Consider the following 20,862-nt stretch of genomic DNA (forward strand, 5'->3'; position numbering starts at 1 on the left):
CCTGTAATACATAGGAAATGTAAAAGACATTTATCCGAGATTTAACGAAATAATCAAATGTTGGTCGTAGTAGTCAAGTCCGGATGGTGACCTGAAGTAACCCCGGACTCGGTGTTTTCTAATATATATTAGTAGACATCGATAGAGATATTAAACTTCACACATTATTTGATTGAAATATGTTTTTATTTTTATTCATTTAACTTTTTGTTTATCAAATAGTCATCGGAAAAATTAACAAAAGACTTTTATCCGAGAATCAACGAAATAATACTAGTCGAGTCCGGACCGTGACCTGAAATAACCCCGGACTGGGAGTATACGAGTTATATATACATATACTGAATTAAGTGTTTAATTGAAAGATTGCATTTCCATTTTTCCTTTTTCTTTTTTCTTCATTTATTTGTCTATTTCTGTAATTACTTGATTATGATCGGGATGATTAATAAAAGACACTAAAACAGCAATCAGCCATGCAATACACAATCTTGAACAGGTGAGTCCGGCCTGTGACCTGACATGACCCCGCACTAGCGTTGAGGTTTTCTATACCTGTGTGTAATAAATTTATTTTCATTTCAAACACCATAGATGAATATTACAGGACAGACAAGGAACAACCAATGAAATGCATATGCTATGTTTTTAATAAAACTTTGGTCAGTCGATTGTGTATGAAAGCTCCAAGTGATTGTACAGTAGATTTGCAAGCGATTGTACAGTCAATAAAAATATCTGACATAGAGAAAAGGAATATATTTTGAATTCGTACATAGTACATAGTTATATTCGCCATACAAAAAGATTCCTTGCTTAATATTACTGTATTTTAAAGTGTACTCGTATCCAGCTGTTATTGTTTAAACATAATATATTTATTGCATATATTTTTCAAACTATACTGAAATATATAATTGCTGTCATCTTGAAACTTTGTAGATTGTACTTATTTGGAGAGGATTATCTTAAGTTGTTATAACTGGAATCCAATACTATCATTATCACTGAACTAGTATATATTTGTTTAGGGGCCAGCTGAAGGACGCCTCCGGGTGCGGGAATTTCTCGCTACATTGAAGACCTGTTGGTGACCTTCTGCTGTTGTTTTTTTCTATGGTCGGGTTGTTGTATCTTTGGCACATTCCCCATTTCCATTCTCAGTTTTATTGTATATCTAGACAATAAAACATGTTTAAACTAATGAGAAAACCGTACAGTTTCGTTCCCACACTGTGTATACACAATGCTTGTGACCACAAAACACAGATCAAGTTTAAATTTTGTAGGTGTCATTTAAACCATTCTAGAGTTATGTTCCTTTACAAATGGAAAAAATGCTGAAATTTTCGTTTCCGTTCTCTTACGTACATGAAGGTTTGACTTTACCAAATGTTAGGAAATTTATACACAATGCTTAGTACCACAACACAGAGATAAGTTCGAATTTTGGTAGTGTCACTGAAACCGTTCTGGATCCCGGAGTTGTTATACTCCGTAATTCCAAATGAATAATGAAAATGATATATGATATGCAAGCGGGTGCATCGTCTGTGTCCAATGGACACATTCCCCATTTACTCTGAAACATGTTTACTTCTTACTGCTGCTACATTAGTAATTCACAATTTAATATATGTAGTAGCTTGTCGCTTGCCTATTTTGTCAAAAAACACAAATATTGACGGATGGGATCCATAAACAGTTCATTGTAATTATTGTAGAATGCCTCTACTCCATTAGTTGTACGTCATTCGGTAGATGGGATTTTATCACTTACAGATGGTGAAACTAACGCACTATCATCAAATATTTGTTTATCGTTATTATGTATGATACAAATATGTCACAAGTAAACTGGTGCAAATAATTTCCGAATATTGGCGCAATTGATATATTTGAAAGAAAAAATGGCGCAAATGATACCCTTGAAAAACATTAACTGTCACAAAAGGACTACTGCCAACTATAGTCAGTCGTTTTTAAACTGTTTTTTTCTTCTTCTAAGTTTATGATTAAAATACATGTATGGGATTATAAATAAGATTATTTTTTTAAATCATTTCATAGTTCAACAGTTTTCAAAATATCATTTTGTTCATAACACTTTTATGTAATACATTTGTTTATGATTCGGTCCTTCCCTAATTTGATTACCAGTATGACTAACGGAATTATTGCCAGAGTTATTGAGCGATTTCCTGTTGGACTTTAAAACACATATAGTACACAATTACGTAATGCGTGTTCATGCATCGCGTCACTGCTGCCCATATAAATTACTGTCACGGTATATATCAGTATATGGGGCCGGTTATACAGATCTGATTCATTTTCATAATTATTATACATGTAATGCATCTTGTTTATTTCTGCCAAAGTTAACTTCCTCTGAATAGTTTTAATAAAAAAAGGAAAAAATATTTCGAAGAAAATCCACTTTCTCCCTATAATTTATAAAAAAGTATTTCCATGTTTTTTAAAGTCATACATTCATACTGCATGTTTGATTTTTTTTTTAAAGTAATTGCACAACTGTAAATTGAAGATACAGAATCATTGCAAGGCTAACCGTTGCATGCTTGTCTTCTCTTCTAAACAATACAACATTAAGAGCAACATTTGATTATCTTATCATTATTATAATGTACTGTGTTACAGTTCTCAAAAAAGTATCTTCCTTCTCCTGAAAAAAAAAGAAAAGGTGATTCTAAGAAAATTCATAATTTTTACCCAGTCCGGGTCCGGCATTTAGTCCGGGTCCGGCGTCCGGTCCGGGTCCGGGATTCATACCAAAGTCCGGGTCCGGAGTCCGGTCCGGTCCGGGTTTCAGTACGTACCCAAACTGTCATCAACATCTAAGTTTGTTTGTCTTGGTTTTGGGAAGATTCACAATATCATGAATATTTCTCTCTCAATTATTTTCAAACATACATAATTATATAACTTATTTTGGTAAATATATTGCTAAGCCCTGAGAGGTTTTTTTTTTTATCAAAATGTAACACGTCTTCCCAGTTCCGGTATATATTTTTTTCAAAGAATATATTCAGATAAAAAATATAAGATTATTTCAACTATTTACTTAATCAGAGTAATTTTTCTTTAAGTTCTTTCCGAAATTATAAAGGCCCTGGCTACGGTTACATGGAAATGTAACAATAATAAAATAATTATTGTTACATTGGAGACTAATTGCCGGAATACAGGGTGGGGTGTTGGCAACTGTTTTAACATTAACTGCATTCAAATTGACTTTTAAGTTTTTAAGATTTATTAGGTTTTTCAGCTATGCTAATTTGGATATTGAAATCGGAGCGAGGTGAATATAAAATCATATAATAACCCGCAATAGTCATTCGATAGTGCAGAATGGAATTGTAAATCAATAATGATGTATGCAATACTGACATGCACATTGCTGCATCACTCGTTTGTAAAGGCTGCTTAGAGTGGTTTCACCAAAATGCATCGGACTAAAACATTCCCCAAAAAAACTGTCATTGTAAATAAAATTAAAACGCATTGTATGCATTGTTGTAAAATCCAAATAAAATTGTTCAGGTTTTATTTTGATACATATCACTAGTCCCAGCGTACATTGAAGTGCATTTATGTAAAAATAATGCAATGAACCGTAGACTCAATTACTATTGTTACATTCGTAATTAATCGGTTCCTTACCCTGCCCTGCATTCCGGCAATTAGTCTCCAATGTAACAATAATTATTTTATTATTGTTACATTTCCATGTAACCGTAGCCAGTGCCAATTATAAATGGAGGAAAAAAGGGGGGGTCAATAAGGTGTTTGTGTGATGTAGAAACTTCAATGACACTTAAAAACCATATAATTGAAAGATTAAACAATATTAACATATTTGATTACTCTATCCTAATTTGAGGATTTTTTTAAGCAGCGGGCGTCTTGCAAAAAGCAGGAAATGCTCATCCTTTCCAAACGCCTCAGTGTGTTTCATTAAGTTTTTAATATATGGAGAAAACGTTTTAGATAAGCAGGCAAAATCATTTTGGTAAGAGGTCTGTGGGCCGCTTAAGATTCTCAGTAGGTCTTTGCCCTGATTATCTGGTTCAGTGGGGTAGGTGGCGGATCCACTAGGGGATACGGGGGTTGAAACACCCTTTTTTGGACAATCAAGGACATATAGGTGGACCTCCTTTTATCCTGGGTCAGGAACCCCCTTTGAAAATGGCTGGTTCTGCCCCTGTGGTTACTCATTTTGAAATCAGACAAGCCTAAAAATTACTTCAAATTAAAATTGCTTGTTTTGAAACAATATTTTGACTGTAGCCATATTTAGAGTCAATGACATGAATATGTATTTCTGAACATATTCCTGCCGTTCGGCTGTTATAAATGGATTGTCAGTTTAACTGAAAGAATCCAAAGAATATAGTGTGTCTTTTGTGTTTTCTTGATTGAATTATCATGATTATTACTTACATGTATACTACAATAGTTTCAAATGGAATTATTTGATAAGATTAAATTATGCTTTATTATTTCAGTAAATCGTTTTCAAATCCTATCCAACCACCTCAAATCCATAGATGACAATGCAACTTGAAGGTGTTTCTAACACATATTTAGAGCAATCGTAATAAACAATTTGACCATGACCATGTCCATAGTCAGGAGCCCAAGCCATTGCACGATGGCACATATTCTTCTTAAAATATTGTATTTCTATAAAGCGCTCAACATCTCGTGATCTGTTAGACTAAAATTTTCTACATTCTTCCTTTTTGTCGATTTTTAAAAATTTAGGAAAAAAGTATATAAAGTTTATAATTTGCAACATGTTAATTTGATACCATGCAAGAGTTACAGATGTTACTGTGTCTTTAAAGTTTGTATGCCTACGGAAAGCGAAAAGAGGTATTCTATCAAATATTTTGTTTGCCTCTTCTTCATCTTTAAATTAATCCCAGTGTTTAACATATTGTTCTTTAAATGTGTCCTCTGTCTTCAAAAGACTATGGAGAAAACTAAGTGAGGCGTTTGTATTATATATTTAGGTTTAACCATTAATGTGTTAGTTTTTTTAGTTTTGCATTCACTTCCTGCATAACAGTTTTAATTTAATTTTCTTTACATTTCCTTTAATAAGGCGTTCAGAAAAAAACCGCAACGTAACAATTTCCAAAATCAGCGAAACAGATTTATGCAGGGAAATAGAAACCACAGTCCAACTAATAGTTTTAGATAGAACTAGCAACAACGTTCACAAAGATATGGTGGTAAAAGAAAAATAAAATCAGCGATAAATTGACAGCCTTTCTCTGTCAGAACACCTCAAATTTGGTGTACTACAATGTTAGTACTTTTTCTCAAAAACAAACATGTTTATTATGTAGCAAATCAAAATTAATTGCCCATTTTTTCCCCTTTCAAGTTAATAAAGGTATGCATAAGTTTTATGTATCAAAAGAGAAATGTAAAGTCTATTACAATACCTTACTTCAGTTTCTCTCAGATTTATCGAAAATTTTATTATTTGTGAAGTAAGTTTTGTTTCTGAGTTAAAATTGTGAGGTAACTAGATTGATTTATTGTTGGTGTTTTATTGCTACTTTTAACGCCACTTTTGAGCTATTTCGTGGCAATTAGTTTTTATGGGCGGAGGAAGCCTGAGTGCCCGCAGAAGACTACTTCGATAGGAAGACTGTCATTCCTAGTCAATTCAGATTTGAGTCGAGTGCACCTGCACGAGCGGGGTTCGAACTCACAACCTCAGTGTTGACTGGTTATATCAGTAAATACAGAAGTAGAACTACTTCGACCATTTGGGCATCAAGGCCCCCTGAAGGTTATTGGAGTGTAGTATTCTATTCATTTAACTTAATTCTATTTTTGATTATGAAATTAATATGCTTTCCTTCTATCTTAGTCCCTCTGTTCTTACGAAACCCAACCAGTTCTAATCCATGTTACAGAAAAACTCTTTTATAGCGTTAATCGTACATAGAAATAAGAAGGTGTGGTATGAGTGCCAATGAGAAAACTCTCCATCCTAGTCACAATGTTTTAGAAAGTAAATAATTATAAGTTGAAGTACAGCCTTCAACACGGAGCATTGGCTCACACAGAACCCCAAGCTACTAAGAACACCGAAATGACTAGCATGTAAAACAATCCAAACAGTAAAACCAACTGTTATGTATGTGCCTTTAATTCAGTGGTTGTCGTTAGTTGCTGTGTTACATATTTGTTTTTCGTTCATTTTTTTTTATATAGATAGGGCCGTTAGTTTTCTTGTTTGAATTGTTTTACATTGTCAATTCGGGGCCTTTTATAGCTGACTAGGCGGTATGGGATTTGCTCATTGTTTAAGGTGACTGGTCGTACGGTGACCTATAGTTGTTAATTTCTGTGTCATTTTGGTCTCTTGTGGAGAGTTGTCTCATTGGCAATCATACCGCATCTTCTTTTTTTTATATGGTCTACTGTTTTTCCAGAATACTGAGTACAATTCGAGTTTACCTTAAAAAATAACACAGAATCAAATAATGAAGAAACAATGAAAATTTAATTTGATAAAACAAGCCAACGCTTTCCCTGTACCGCAATATTTTGGAAACATCGTCGCCTGATGTAATTGCCCGTTACACTTATTTGTGTAACCTATACATATTTGAAAATCATTTACATGTATTAGGAACAATGTAACTTATTTTATTATGCAATATCTAAATTTAAATTGTATCAGTGATCCTCTAGCGGAGACTTTCCTATTTATAAATGCACTGAAGTATCAGACCACAACGAACCCCATATCTGATTTCAGAAAACGACATTCTCTTTCCAGGTCGTACAAGTTTTTGACTCATTTAAATAACAGTGAGTTTCACATTCATCAAATGTGATAATTACGGAATTTTAAATCTTAATGCACGAATTATCTTAATATGCAGAAATGAAATTAAATATTTCATTATTTTTTGGATTTCTTAGTCTTCAGGTAAGATTTGTATATTTTCTTTGAGTGTACATCCGTTTTCTGTTGACCACAAGCTTACGTTAAATACGCGAACATGCACCATTCTTGCTAGAACCTTGAAACTACTAAGATTTACAGAGATGCACACGAGAAGTGGCTGTTAAAGCAGAAATTGGGCAACACTATGGATTCTAATTCTACATACCGGTACTTTTTGATAGCAAGCAAACGAAATTCATTTTTTTTAATTTATTCTTATCACGTTATCTGACTAAAGAGACAAGGGACTGCAACTCTGCTCAAGACCTACATTTTAAAATGATTTTTAAAGCTAATTTTAGATTTAAATCGCTCCCCTGTAATATGCTATATGTAGGAACTGATTTAAAAAAAGAACAATAAGTGAATTGATAATTATCAACGACGCAATTCAAGCTGATATCGGGTTCGACATTTGATTTAAGTGCAAACGTTCTTCCTTGTTTGATACAAATGAGGATGTTATTTAGGAATAACAATAAGTATTTGCTTATGGTCTCCTATTACCAAAAAATGAGCTTCTCATTTCAAAGCTCATTTCAGATAAAATTTCTAAACTTGATCATTGGTATATATTTATTTATATAATTTTATTATTTATATTCGGTTGTAAACTTAATTGAGCAGTACAACACAGTCATCTACATTCAATTTGCAAAATGTTTTATTCTTTTACACTGTGTTAATTTTTTTTTAACAATAATAATATACGATGTATTTTACGATATCGATTTCCGTGGCCCAAGTACTTCAAGGGTAAAAATCCGAAATTTCGTCAAAATCAACCGGAAATATAGCAAATGTATTGCTAAGAAACAGGCTTACATTTTGTAACACGGAAAGCTTAACATTGACCATGATAATTGAGGTCAAGGTGAGACAACATATGCCAGACATACCTAACAATCGTTCAAAACACCAAATGTAGTTAATCTACTAAAAAATATGCGGCGTTAGTTGTCACGATTGAAACATTTCACATTTTTCATGTCGGGACCTGGCTTACTATTTGGTATGGGGGTTTTCTCATAGACGACCGAAGGTCGTATGGCGGCCTATATTTGATTACATCCGCTTAATATGAACATTGGTAGATAGTTGGTTGTCTGATTGACATTCATGCCACACATACTTATTTTTATATATCTATTTTTTTTCAAGATTTCCCTGCAGGTTAGCTCCAGAGAGAACGAAGGGAGTCTTGGAAACATAGAATTCAGCTGCCCCGCAGGTACAACCATACTTGAACGATTACAATAATTAGACGGATATACAATTACTAGGTCACATCAACATAAACTGCATTGACATTATATTTTCATATTTCATAACTAGAAATTAGATTATCATGACAGATCAGATCAGACCGCGGCCAAGAACGATTTTTTCATATACTGAATTTTTTGTTATCCATTTCTTTTGATTTATTGTTATTTTGATTTTGCAATTTGATTAGGTCATTTTCCGTTTTGAATTTTCCTCGGAGTTATGTATTTTTGTTATTTTACTCTTTATTGTTATCAAGTTCAAATTTTGCTCGTTTTAGCAAAAGAATATGTTCATCATTCATCATAAACTGTACTTTTCAAGATTTAATACTCCCTAATCGGTTGCCCAATTTCTTATTAATTAGATATAAGAAGATGTGGTATGAGTGCCAATGAGACAACTATCCATCCAAGTAATAAACATGCGAAAGCTCTCTCAAAGGCGTATGAGTGCCAATAAGACAACTATCCATTCAAGTAATAAACATGCGAAAGCTCTCTCAAAGGCAAACAACCCATAATTGAAAAATATAAAGGCATACACCACAAGAACGGGTATTAATTTACTAGTCTGAAACCTCTGTTCTCCGTCTATCTATTATCTAGGTCAATATTTTAACGGAGGATATTGCTTCTCTATTGTGGACGTACCAATGATCTGGAGAGATGCCGATAGAACGTGCAAACGGTAAGTTGATATCCAAAACAGCAACCGTATTTCTTGAATATTCTTGAATAATTTAAATTTTGATGTAACGCGCTTTCTGATTGGCTGACAGTGTTTTGTCCATCAGCTCATAAACATATTTCTATCAAGCGACATCGATCAAAAACGTTTTTCATGATTTACCGCGGCTTAAAATTAAATTACAAGGAATGACTGTAATATTTTTTCTGTCTATTCAAAATAACATAAAAAATGTGGTGCACAGTTTAAAATAACCTGCTACGCGAGTTGTTCAGTGTGCACCACCTTTTTGATGTTATTTCTTCATAGACAGAAAAAAATTACAGTCATTCCTTAAATATATATATATCTAGTCTCCTGGTGTCTTTTCCCTTAAAATATTATTTAGTCTCCTGTGTCATTTTGCAGTAATTATGGCTCTCGTTTTATATGATGCTATACTTATAGATTATCGTTGATCATCTCAACGAGATTGATTTTCTCGCTTGAGCCGGGACGGCGAAAAAGAGAAAGGCAATCGAGTTGAGATGACCAATGATAATCTGTTTATCGCTATTTTACCTATGACGACGTTGTCAATTTCATGTCAATTTCGTTAGCAACGCCACGTGTCTGCTTAGTCTCTGAGCGTTCGACGGACTCTTTCTTACATTGAAACGCAAATAATCTTTAGCTATTTTTTCGACAATATTCTGGTCTCAAACCAAAAACATAGATTTATTGTAATTTAAGACTTTTAGGTTTATGGGGCAACACCGATATGTAGGATAAAGTAAAAATCTTATTTCTCATAATCATTAATACCGGGTCTGTCTGTCTGCTCTTGTCTTGTGCTGACTTTGGTGATTTTTTTATGACTAGATTTAAATATAGTGACAGTGCAGTATTATACTTTCAGTACTAGTACTGTTTAAGTCGACACTAGGGACCATCTTGGCCTTCTTTTACGGTATTTAAAATTTTTGAAGTCCAAGACCCTCCAGCAACTATCAAGATGAAGAACCGGAATAAAAACTTTAAACATTGATCATTTGTATTTTTTCCAGGGCCGTAACTAGCCTCTATTAATAGTGAGGCAAAACATATTCGCGGAGCGTAGCGAGGCGAACAAAATTTGGCGAGGGGTCTGGGGGCCGCTCAAGGCCTCCAGAAGCTCTGAGAAAAATAACGCAAAATCATGCATTCTGAGCGTTCGACGGACTCTTTCTTACATTGAAACGCAAATAATCTTTAGCTATTTTTTCGACAATATTCTGGTCTCAAAGCAAAAACATAGATTTATTGTAATTTAAGACTTTTAGGTTTATGGGGCAACACCGATATGTAGGATAAAGTAAAAATCTTATTTCTCATAATCATTAATACCGGGTCTGTCTGTCTGCTCTTGTCTTGTGCTGACTTTGGTGATTTTTTTATGACTAGATTTAAATATAGTGACAGTGCAGTATTATACTTTAAGTACTAATACTGTTTAATCGACACTAGGGACCATCTTGACCTTCTTTTACGGTATTTATAATTTTTGAAGTCCAAGACCCTCCAGCAACTATCAAGATGAAGAACAGGAATAAAAACTTTAACCATTGATCATTTGTATTTTTTCCAGGGCCGTAACTAGCCTCTATTGATAGTGAGGCAAAACATATTCGCGGAGCGTAGCGAGGCGAACAAAATTTGGCGAGGGGTTTGGGGGCCGCTCAAGGCCTCCAGAAGCTCTGAGAAAAATAACGCAAAATCATGCATTCTGAGCGTTCGACGGACTCTTTCTTACATTGAAACGCAAATAATCTTTAGCTATTTTTTCGACAATATTCTGGTCTCAAACCAAAAACATAGATTTATTGTAATTTAAGACTTTTAGGTTTATGGGGCAACACCGATATGTAGGATAAAGTAAAAATCTTATTTCTCATAATCATTAATACCGGGTCTGTCTGTCTGCTCTTGTCTTGTGCTGACTTTGGTGATTTTTTAATGACTAGATTTAAATATAGTGACAGTGCAGTATTATACTTTAAGTACTAGTACTGTTTAAGTCGACACTAGGGACCATCTTGACCTTCTTTTACGGGATTTATAATTTTTGAAGTCCAAGACCCTCCAGCAACTATCAAGATGAAGAACAGGAATAAAAACTTTAATTGATCATTTGTATTTTTTCTATGCATTGACTTTGTGTGCGATTAGGTCCCGTGCACGTTTACTCCATATTCCTTTATTTTCTGTCTAAACACGACTTAATGCAAGTTTAACCCTTCAATGTAAAAGGTCATATGGCAGTACATTGTTTTTTCAAATGATTTGATACCATGAAATTGGTGGTCTTTCTTTAATTTAAACCATGTTACTGATGTCAGCTATGTATAGTTTTATCCACAGGAGCTGATACAGATATTTTTTTATAATTTTTTTGTTGTTGATTAAAATAGTAAATTTTCTTTCTTTATTTATAATACATATCTATCACTTCTGTGCATGTCTCACCTATATATACAATGTACCTAGTTTCGAATGATTTAAACGACTCGGAGAAAATACCCAATTTTACAATCCATACTAAGAAAAATTGCCGGTATTTTCTCTGAGTCGTTTAAATCACTCGAAACTAGGTGAGACATGCACAAAAGTGAGATATATCCTATGTATTAATAATATAGAAAATTGAATATCTTAATCAACGGAAAAAAAAGACAAAAAAAAATATTTGTATTCTTTGATATCAAGTTCAATTATCCATGCAGAAACGACATTTTTTCTGTGTCCAGTATAGCATCGTAGATAGATATAGGAAGATGTGGTGTGAGTGCCAATGAGACAACTCTCCATCCAAATAACAATTTGAGTTATAACAATTTATAAAAATAAACCATTATAAGTCAATGTACAGCCTTCAACACGGAGCCTTGGCTCACACCGAACAAAAAGCTATAAAGGGCCCCAAAATTACCAGTGTAAAACCATTCAAACGGGAAAACCAACGGTCTAATGTATAAAAAAAAAAACGAGAGCATATTCTTAAAATATTTTCCCGCAAATATCTGGACATCGGTGGATATGCAACATTGCACACGTTTACAAATGAAAAAACAACAATCAGACTATAGTCATAAAGTAGGACAATAAAAGAACAAAAGACAAACCCGAGACACAGAAATACAAAAAATAGACCATCAACTCCGAAAACCAAAACTAAAATAGAAACATAGATCACAAAAATATGCAGGGGCGACATCAGGGTGTGAAGAGAACTTGCATCTTGCAAGACACTTTCCGTGAAAATAATTTGATATAAAGACAATCTTTTTTTTTTTTTTTTTTTTTTTTTTTTTGAAATTTCCAGCATAAGGCATTTGCCTCATTTGCCTCAATGTAGTTACGGCCCTGAAATGTTTTGAATTTAAATACAACAAAACAGAAACAACAAGGGCAGTCGCATAAACAATTTGAAGATTCCCGTAAAATTATCGAACTTTCTTGGATTAAACGACTTCAAACAGCTTATCCCCTGGGTCTAAATGACAATATACTTGGACAAGGGAACATATCTTGTACTTCCTCTATTGATATCATGCATATTATTGATAAATTTAAAAAAAACAACGAAATAATAGGTCTCATGGGAAACGTATCAATCGAAATCAACGAGTTAAACATCGTATAAATTATACACTTGATAATCTATCTATATTTAAAAATAAGTAATCAATTATTATGTAAACTGGGTCAAATACCCATTAGTAAATTACACGATATTTTCAAAGAGTGTGACACCATCTCATTCTTCAGCCCACTGTGTGAATATTCTCGTGTAATTACAGCTTTTTGCCACCATAGGCTGTTCCCGCGTATCGACAAACCTGAAGATCATAAACGTCATTTTTTGAAAATTAAATATATTAGCAGAGGTATTGATTATCAACTTATCTAGTATATTTAATGACTCTACCGTTCAAAACTTATACCTCCCTATTTTAATAATATAGAACCACCCATAATTTCATACACATACAAAAAACCCAGCTGAAGTTTAATTTTTCGGCTACATCAGACGTGAATATAGATAGTAATACTCCCTTAACTTGCAATTGAAACTGTGAATCGTCGAAGTTTAGATATGTTCCCTATGGCCATGTTATTACAGGGGACCTCAATATCGTCCAGGACAGAGAGGTTAAAAACTTTTTGAAAAAAGGACAAAGTATCGTCCTCCATTTAAAATAGATTGGAAAGAGTGTCGTCAAGTCTCCAAAGATGCTCTTCCCTCGTTTTGTAAAAAATGGTGTAAACGGGAAAAATCTGATAAAAAATCTCTTGATTCTTATTTAAATAAATGTATGAATGTGGTAGATAAGAGAATATCACATTTTGAAAATAATTTAGAAGTAAATAATAGCGTACATATTACACCTATTTTCAGAATAAGAAATAAACTTCAAATACTTTCAAAGCGGTTTGTGTTTGTACCGGCCGACAAAGCAGCCAACAATGTAAATACTACACGGACGTTCTTAAGAATTACATTTTAAATTCATCTACATTCAAGTTCATCCGCTCCACAGAGAGTCATATAGTAAACAAGCATATCACAACCACATCAAAGCTTAAGGCTCCTTCTGAACATTTGAAGGTCCCTACTATGTATTGGCTACCTAAACTACACTAAAAACCATTTAAATATCGTTTATCTCGGCCTCTAGTAAGTGTTCTACAACTAATCTTTCAGTGCTCTTAACTAGTTCATTAACTACTACTAAAGAGCTTATCATAAACTATTGTAATAAAATATATGAACATAGTGGTATAAACCATTTTTGGAGTGTAAAAAAATCTTTGGATGTTTTAGATAAATTACGTGCTTTTGATGGTCTTTTTGATTCTGTTAATAGTTTTGATTTTTCTACTCTTTACACTACACTTCCACACTATCTTATTAAACAAAAGTTTTCCTATTTAATTAAATGGTCGTTTGGTAAAGCTGAATGTAGATATATTTGCTGCAACTCATTTAAAGCCTTCTTCTCTAATGAGAAAGGTAAATATGCTAGATTTACTTACTGGAGGTGTGATGAGATAATCGAAGCTGTTAATTTTCTCCTTGATAATATTTATGTACGTTTCGGCAACAAAGTTTATCGACAGGTTGTAGGTATCCCCATGGGCACTAATTGTGCCCCTTTAATAGCAGACTTGTTTTTGTACTGTTACGAATCACAGTTTATGACTAAACTCAATAAAGACCCGTCGAAATTGCATTTAATTGATAAATTTAACAACACTAACCGTTATCTTGATGATACATTTTCGTTAGATAATCAAGAAGTTTCTTAATATACTGCTGAAATTAACCCCAAGGAATTTACTTTAAATAAATCAAATTTATTCGGTAATAACTGTCTTTTCATGGATTTAGATATTTCGGTTTTAAACGGGAAACTCCACACTAAAATTTACGACAAAAGAGACGATTTTTCGTTCCCTGTTGTTAATTTTCCATTTTTAGATGGTGATGTTCCTTTGGCACCACCTTACGGTGTTTATATTTCACAACTTGTTCGCTATGCCCGTGTCTGTTGTGACGTTTTTGATTTTAACGAATGCAACCTATGTATTACTGGTAAATTATTAAACCAGGGATATCGTTACCATAAATTACTTAAAACCTTTACTAAATTTTCCATAGATATAAAGATTTGGTTTTGAAGTTTGGTTGTACCTGTAGAAAACTTATTTCAAACGGGATAGCACATCCTCATTTTTACGGAAATGTTGTTAACCGTGCCCGGAAATTTAGAAATGATCCATGTAAACTTGTCGCTCCATTAAATAAAACTTATTCTAAAAGGTTACCTATTCAACACTGTGTAATAAGATCATTGAATATTGTTTTTATTGGTATAAATATTGATTTTGTTATCAGTAAATTAAAAGCTAACAAAATATTACTAGTATGTTATATGCATATACATATTCATGGATCTACAATCTGTCGATACCTGTAACTTGGCATTGTACAAGGTCATGTTTGTTTCTGGCTGTTTATGACGTCTTTACACTAAATCCATTGGATGTTGGATGTGTACGGATTGATAGTTTAGTCCTAGATGCATGATTTTTTTTTATTAGTTGTTAGTGGCTTTGAACTAGCTGTCAGATAACTGCGAGTACTCTCAGATCTGTTCATCGTGTCTTTTTGTGTCGGGATGTATAAATACCGGGCCACGTCCACTTTTATTTTTGTTCATCTGATGAGTTAAGCCTTTTTCAACTGATTTTTATAGTTCGTTCTTATGTTGTACTCTTATACCACTGTCCCAGGTTAGGAGGAGGGTTGGGATCCCGATAACATGTTTAACCCCGCCACATTATTTAAGTATGTGCCTATCCCAAGTCAGGAGCCTGCAATTCAGTGGGTGTCGTTTGTTTATGTGTTACATATTTGTTTTTCGTTCATTATTTGGTATGGTCTTTGCTCATTGTTGAAGGCCGTACGGTGACCTATAGTTGTTAATGTCTGTGTCATTTTGGTCTTTTGTGGATTGTTGTCTCATTGGCAATCATACCACATCCTTTTTTTTTTTTTTTTTTTATATCTAGCGAAAAATCAAAATTGAGTCAGACAAACTAACTCTAACAACTTAATTTTGAAATTACAATTATTTAAAATTTGGATACTACTTTTAATGCTTTTACTGTACCTAATAATCATATAAATAGAAATTAGATAAGCGTAACATGTTTATATGCTCATAAAGTATAAGTAAAAATAGAAAAAAAAACCAATATAATTCATACCCCCCCCTAAAAAAAAAAAAAAAAAAAAAATCAAGCAAAATATACACACACAATGACCACTATCAATATTACATATTAATTTGATTTAAACCAAACTCATCATTTTTGTATTCACATAAACGCCGATGCATAGAACATAATACCATCATAACAAAAATCACCACAACGTACGAATAGAAACAATAGCAATAATCGCAAGTTCTCGCAAAAATGCTCACATTGAAACAAAAATGTTTCCAATCATTCACAAAAACACTTTTATTACTTACGATGATAATTTTATATATTCAAAAACCAGCATATTGTGCCCCTATTGCCTAAAGTATTTTCATAAAATAATACTATTAAAGTAACACAATGAATACCATGGTACGCTATATTCATTGCTGTCTTTACAGACAAGGCCAGTATTTGTTTTGGGTGCTAGATGTGGATGAATTAAAAGCAGTTGATCATTTAGCAAAATCAACGTGGGAATATTATTGGTCAGGTAAGTCAGTTATGGAAGTAAAAAATGGAGTCTTATTGATGTGATAGCATTTTGTTCTTTTTGTTACTGTTCGACACCCTTTGTTTCAATACAAAAATCGACGACAACAAAATTGTTGACTTCAGACGCAAACTTAAGACAAATAACTTGACTTTCCAAAATATAATATCACAATTTTTACGGTTTTATCAATTATCATTACACAAAATTACAATGATCAATTAATAAAGAATAGCATTGATATCATCATACTTATAAATTATCTGAATTGTTCGAAATGCTTACGATTTTCTACTACAGGCACACATAAATATTATCATAGCTGTATTTGGTGTAATCGTTCGTAGTTTGAGGTACCCAATACTCATCAACATTGTTCTTTATTTTTCTTATTCGACCGTCACTAATGAGCTGTTTGTAAACCCGACGCGCGTCTGGTATTTTCGCGGATCCTTTTTTGAAGGAATAATAAAAGAAGATAATGAATACTAGTAGTTACTATAAGCTGGTTATAGGCTGACTATTACACCTCATAGTTTGAGTGAAGCATAATACAAGCGGATTCAAGTTAACAGTTAAAAGAGGTTGAAAGTTTGAATTGACATTATATGCGCTGTCACATTTTTAAAATAATGCGCATTCAGTTAACAATAAACATATTAAACGTATGATTGGTGATCATTTTGGGACAGCACCCTTGCTCTAGATATGATGATGGTTGTCCTGAATACATTTTTGTACCTATCGATAAAATGGTTTATAAAACGGGATACAAAATTCGGGCTGGCTCATTTTTCAAACCTCTATGAAAAGTATATGATTATCTGAATTTGGAGAAATTCACCAATAGGTACAGCCCAAATTGTATGATAAAATGAATCTAGAAAACAATTAGAAAGTGTACTTTCTCAATTTGTGTATTGATGTACTGTGAACTGTCTATTTGTGTGCATAATGTAAAAAACTATCTTCGTGTAGGGTTGAGTCGGAGGGAAAGCTGGTTGACGGCTAATGAGGCATTATGGAGTAACGTAAATAAAACTTTATCTGTAGAGGAATTTGTATGGGAAGATGACCAGCCGGACACAGGGTACGGAGATTGTGTTCACATTAAAAAAGATGGATATGGAACATTTGATAACTGTTTAAGAAGATTACCATTTGTTTGCAAAGCTGAAGCAGTTTTGAAAGGTTTGTACTTTTCTATAATTTGACGCAAATATGAAATTTCAATCCTGGTATCTATGATGAGTTTATTTACAACCACTAGGTCGATGCCATTGCTAAGCGAGTATTTATTCCCCAAGGGTATCAACAGCCCAGTAGTCAGCACTATGAATGATCATTTATATGGTCATAATTATAAATATACTGTTTACAAAACTTTGAATATTTGAAATACTAAGGCTTTGCTATAGATCAGGAATAAATTAAGCTGTATTTGACAAAACGTTTATGAATTTTTGGACCTTAATGCTCTTAAACTTTGTACTTTATTTGGCCTTCACCATTTTTTGATTCAAGCGCTGATGTTTGTAGACGAAACACGCGTCAGGCACAAATATAAAATGTCAATTCTGGGATCTATGATGAGTTTATTCATTCTTACTTGTTTTGATTTTTTTAACGAATCATGATGTGTCTGTCTTTAGTATATACACTATGAACTATGGATATAATAATTTAAACAGGACAATCTGCTATGTTAATTTTTTTCATAACTGTTAACATAAATAGACACATCAGTTATATTCGAGCAGTAAATATTTTTATCTTGATATGGAGCAGATCTAGATCGATTTGTTCGACAAACTAGTTGTGGAATATATAGTTATTTACAAAATAGCAATTTGCACCCCCATAAAAACTACTAAAAACACAACCTGAAAATATTATGAAAAAAAAAAACAACAACGAGAAAACAAACAACAGTTAACACAACACAGCATCTAGACTTAAGATTTAGCAACACAAACTCTAACAAACCCGGGGGTAATCGCAGGTGCTCGTAAAGGGTAAGCAGATCCTGCTCCTCATGTGGTTACTGTCGTGTTGGTCGTTCAGAACAAACCCTAAGAACAATGTTAACACATACCACAATGGTGACTCGGAAGAGCTTTTATTTGTTCACGATATGCAGCAAAGATTGATATTCTTAAGATTTCTATGTGAAACAAGCTTGTTTTGTTTTGCAGTGCATGTACTTATTTCGTGTCATGGATAGATACCCCATACACTTTGTTTTCTTCTATATTGTAATTAACTATGATGGCATGGCATTATGCATCTATATAAAATTGAGAATGAAAATGGGGAATGTGTCAAAGAGACAACAAACCGACCATAGAACAGACAACAACAGAAGGTCACCAACAGGTCTTCAATGCAGCGAGAAATTACCACACCCGGAAGCGTCCTTCAGCTTCAAATATGTTTATTTAAAATTTCATTTTCAAAAGACTTTTACATGCGAGTCACTGTTCAATAATTCTTGGAGTCATTTATTTTCTACACTGACATTATTTCAATTTTTAGGGTATTTTCGCTGCAAAGGTGGAGAAGGAATCCAGTCTAAATTTGTCTGTGATGGCCACAATGACTGCCAGGATATGTCAGATGAAGCTAATTGTGGTTTGTATTTATTGTTTCTTTCACAGATTGTAATAACCTGTGTGTATTCAAATTTCTCTGATCGGTATAGTTTTTGTCGCGGTATCAATGTTAAAAAAATATCAATGATGCTTAATGTACATATTTATAAATTAGATGACAACATGATTCCGTATGTACTTGAATCTATATCTGTGTCCAAGAACTTACTTACTTACTTACTGCCCTCGTACGCCATTGGCGTGTAGGGTCGTAACGAAGATTTTGCAACTTTTGTCAATCGTTGGTAGTTGTCTGTAGTATGCCCCATGTCTGTTGATATTTTCAAGCCTCTGCCTCCACAGTTCTACACGATGTCATTATGGGTCTTCCTCTTTTTCTTTTACCACATGGGGTCCAGTGGAGTGCTGACATGTGGTGTCCTCCTTGTCTTTCCGTAGGACATGCTCAATCCACCTCCAGTCCAAGAACTAGTAAAAGAAAATAGTTCTGTTTATGTATTAAATGATATCTGTACATACCAAAATAATCATGAACCATCGAAAATTTAAATTAAAAGTAACACTACATCTAATTATGATATCTGTTGTGACCTTTGATTAGCTTGATCTTGTAAACTTGTCGCCAGGTGAAATTGAAGACTTTGAATTCGTAAGATTTTCTGGACTTCGTTTATAAATAAAGTGACAAAAATGTGGAATCCTTTCAAAGGTACTGACCCTGAAATCATTCTATACACCAGATATAGTTTATCTATTGGTTATACATGTAGTATCAGATACTAGTAAACGGACTAAACCATGAACACATGAACGCACGTATCAAGGTCATATGAAACCTTCATTGCAGACATGCATTGTCGAATCATCACATACACCAACTATTGTGGCCTTATTATATAAAGTATTTGAGAATTAGATCACATCACAAACAAAAAATGAAATAACAAAAATGCCGAACTTCAAAAAAGTTTTCCAAAATGGCAAAATAAAAAGTTCAAACATATCTAATGAATGGGAATCAACTGTCATATACCTGACTTTTGTTAAGTCATTTCCTTTTGTAGAGAATCGTGGACTAAACTTGGTTTTATAGCTAGTCAAACCGCTCAATTTTATGACAGTCGCATAAATTCTATCAATAACTAAACAATAACCAATGAGCCCTGACAATAAGGTCAAAACCAAATAAGACTACCAGATAGACAAATACATATAACAGTCATTCTATACTCCGAATACTGTTAACCTATCGCTTATAGTATCTGATTAACTGACAAAACCATAAAAATCTTAACATGCATTATCTGATGTATCAAGAAAAACGAAGTCAAGATCATATGAAACGTTTTAGATATACATGTACTCATTTCAATCATTTCATACACCAACTATTGTTTTACTTTTGCTTAAAGTGTTTGAGAAATAGACCAAACTACAGAAGACTTAACATTTTCCAAGGAACCATGAAAATGAGGTCATGGTCAAGTAAACTTGCCAGCCTGACATGTTCAAATTGCAATAATTCTATACACCAAATCTAGTTTACGTATCGATTACAATAGCTGATAAATTGACGAAACCGTCAGAGCTTAACAGTAAATGAGAAATAAAAGAATACATTTTTTTAACACTGTCCGATGTATCATTATAAAAGTTCAAGATCATATGAAACCTGCCAGACAGACTTTCCCCATTACCATTAATAATTTTATGCTCAAATGATCTTGAAAATGACGTCACGGTCAACAAAAAATTACTAGTCAGACATGTACACCTTACAATTATGAAATTTACCAATACAGCTTATCATAGCTAGTATCTGAGAAAGACACCACAGCACATAAACTCAACATAAACTCAACATGACCTTGAAAAAGACTTCAATTCCATTTTCCATTTTTAGCCATGACGTTGTCAGTTAATTGTCGATTGATGAGTTTGACTGTCCCTCTGGTATCTTTCGTCCCTCTTTTACAGTAATTGCGATACGGACTTGACAACGAAAGCTTCAC

The 20,862-nt window shown here is 33.3% G+C and overlaps 1 protein-coding gene across 1 annotated transcript in view; it reads left to right on the forward strand.

The window, feature by feature from the left end:
• Positions 1–6,804: 6,804 nt before the first annotated feature.
• Positions 6,805–20,862, forward strand: part of LOC143046551 (uncharacterized) — a 126,588-nt gene continuing 112,530 nt past the window's right edge. Inside the window, exons 1-6 of the mRNA XM_076219709.1 lie at positions 6,805–6,982; positions 8,162–8,231; positions 8,875–8,956; positions 16,147–16,238; positions 17,217–17,429; positions 18,774–18,869. Coding sequence (XP_076075824.1) covers positions 6,938–6,982; positions 8,162–8,231; positions 8,875–8,956; positions 16,147–16,238; positions 17,217–17,429; positions 18,774–18,869 — 598 coding nt within the window. The 5' untranslated portion in view covers positions 6,805–6,937. The remainder of the gene's footprint in view (positions 6,983–8,161; positions 8,232–8,874; positions 8,957–16,146; positions 16,239–17,216; positions 17,430–18,773; positions 18,870–20,862) is intronic.

This window comes from Mytilus galloprovincialis, chromosome 9 (genome assembly GCF_965363235.1).
Source record: "Mytilus galloprovincialis chromosome 9, xbMytGall1.hap1.1, whole genome shotgun sequence".
Classification (NCBI taxonomy): Eukaryota; Metazoa; Mollusca; class Bivalvia; order Mytilida; family Mytilidae; genus Mytilus; species Mytilus galloprovincialis.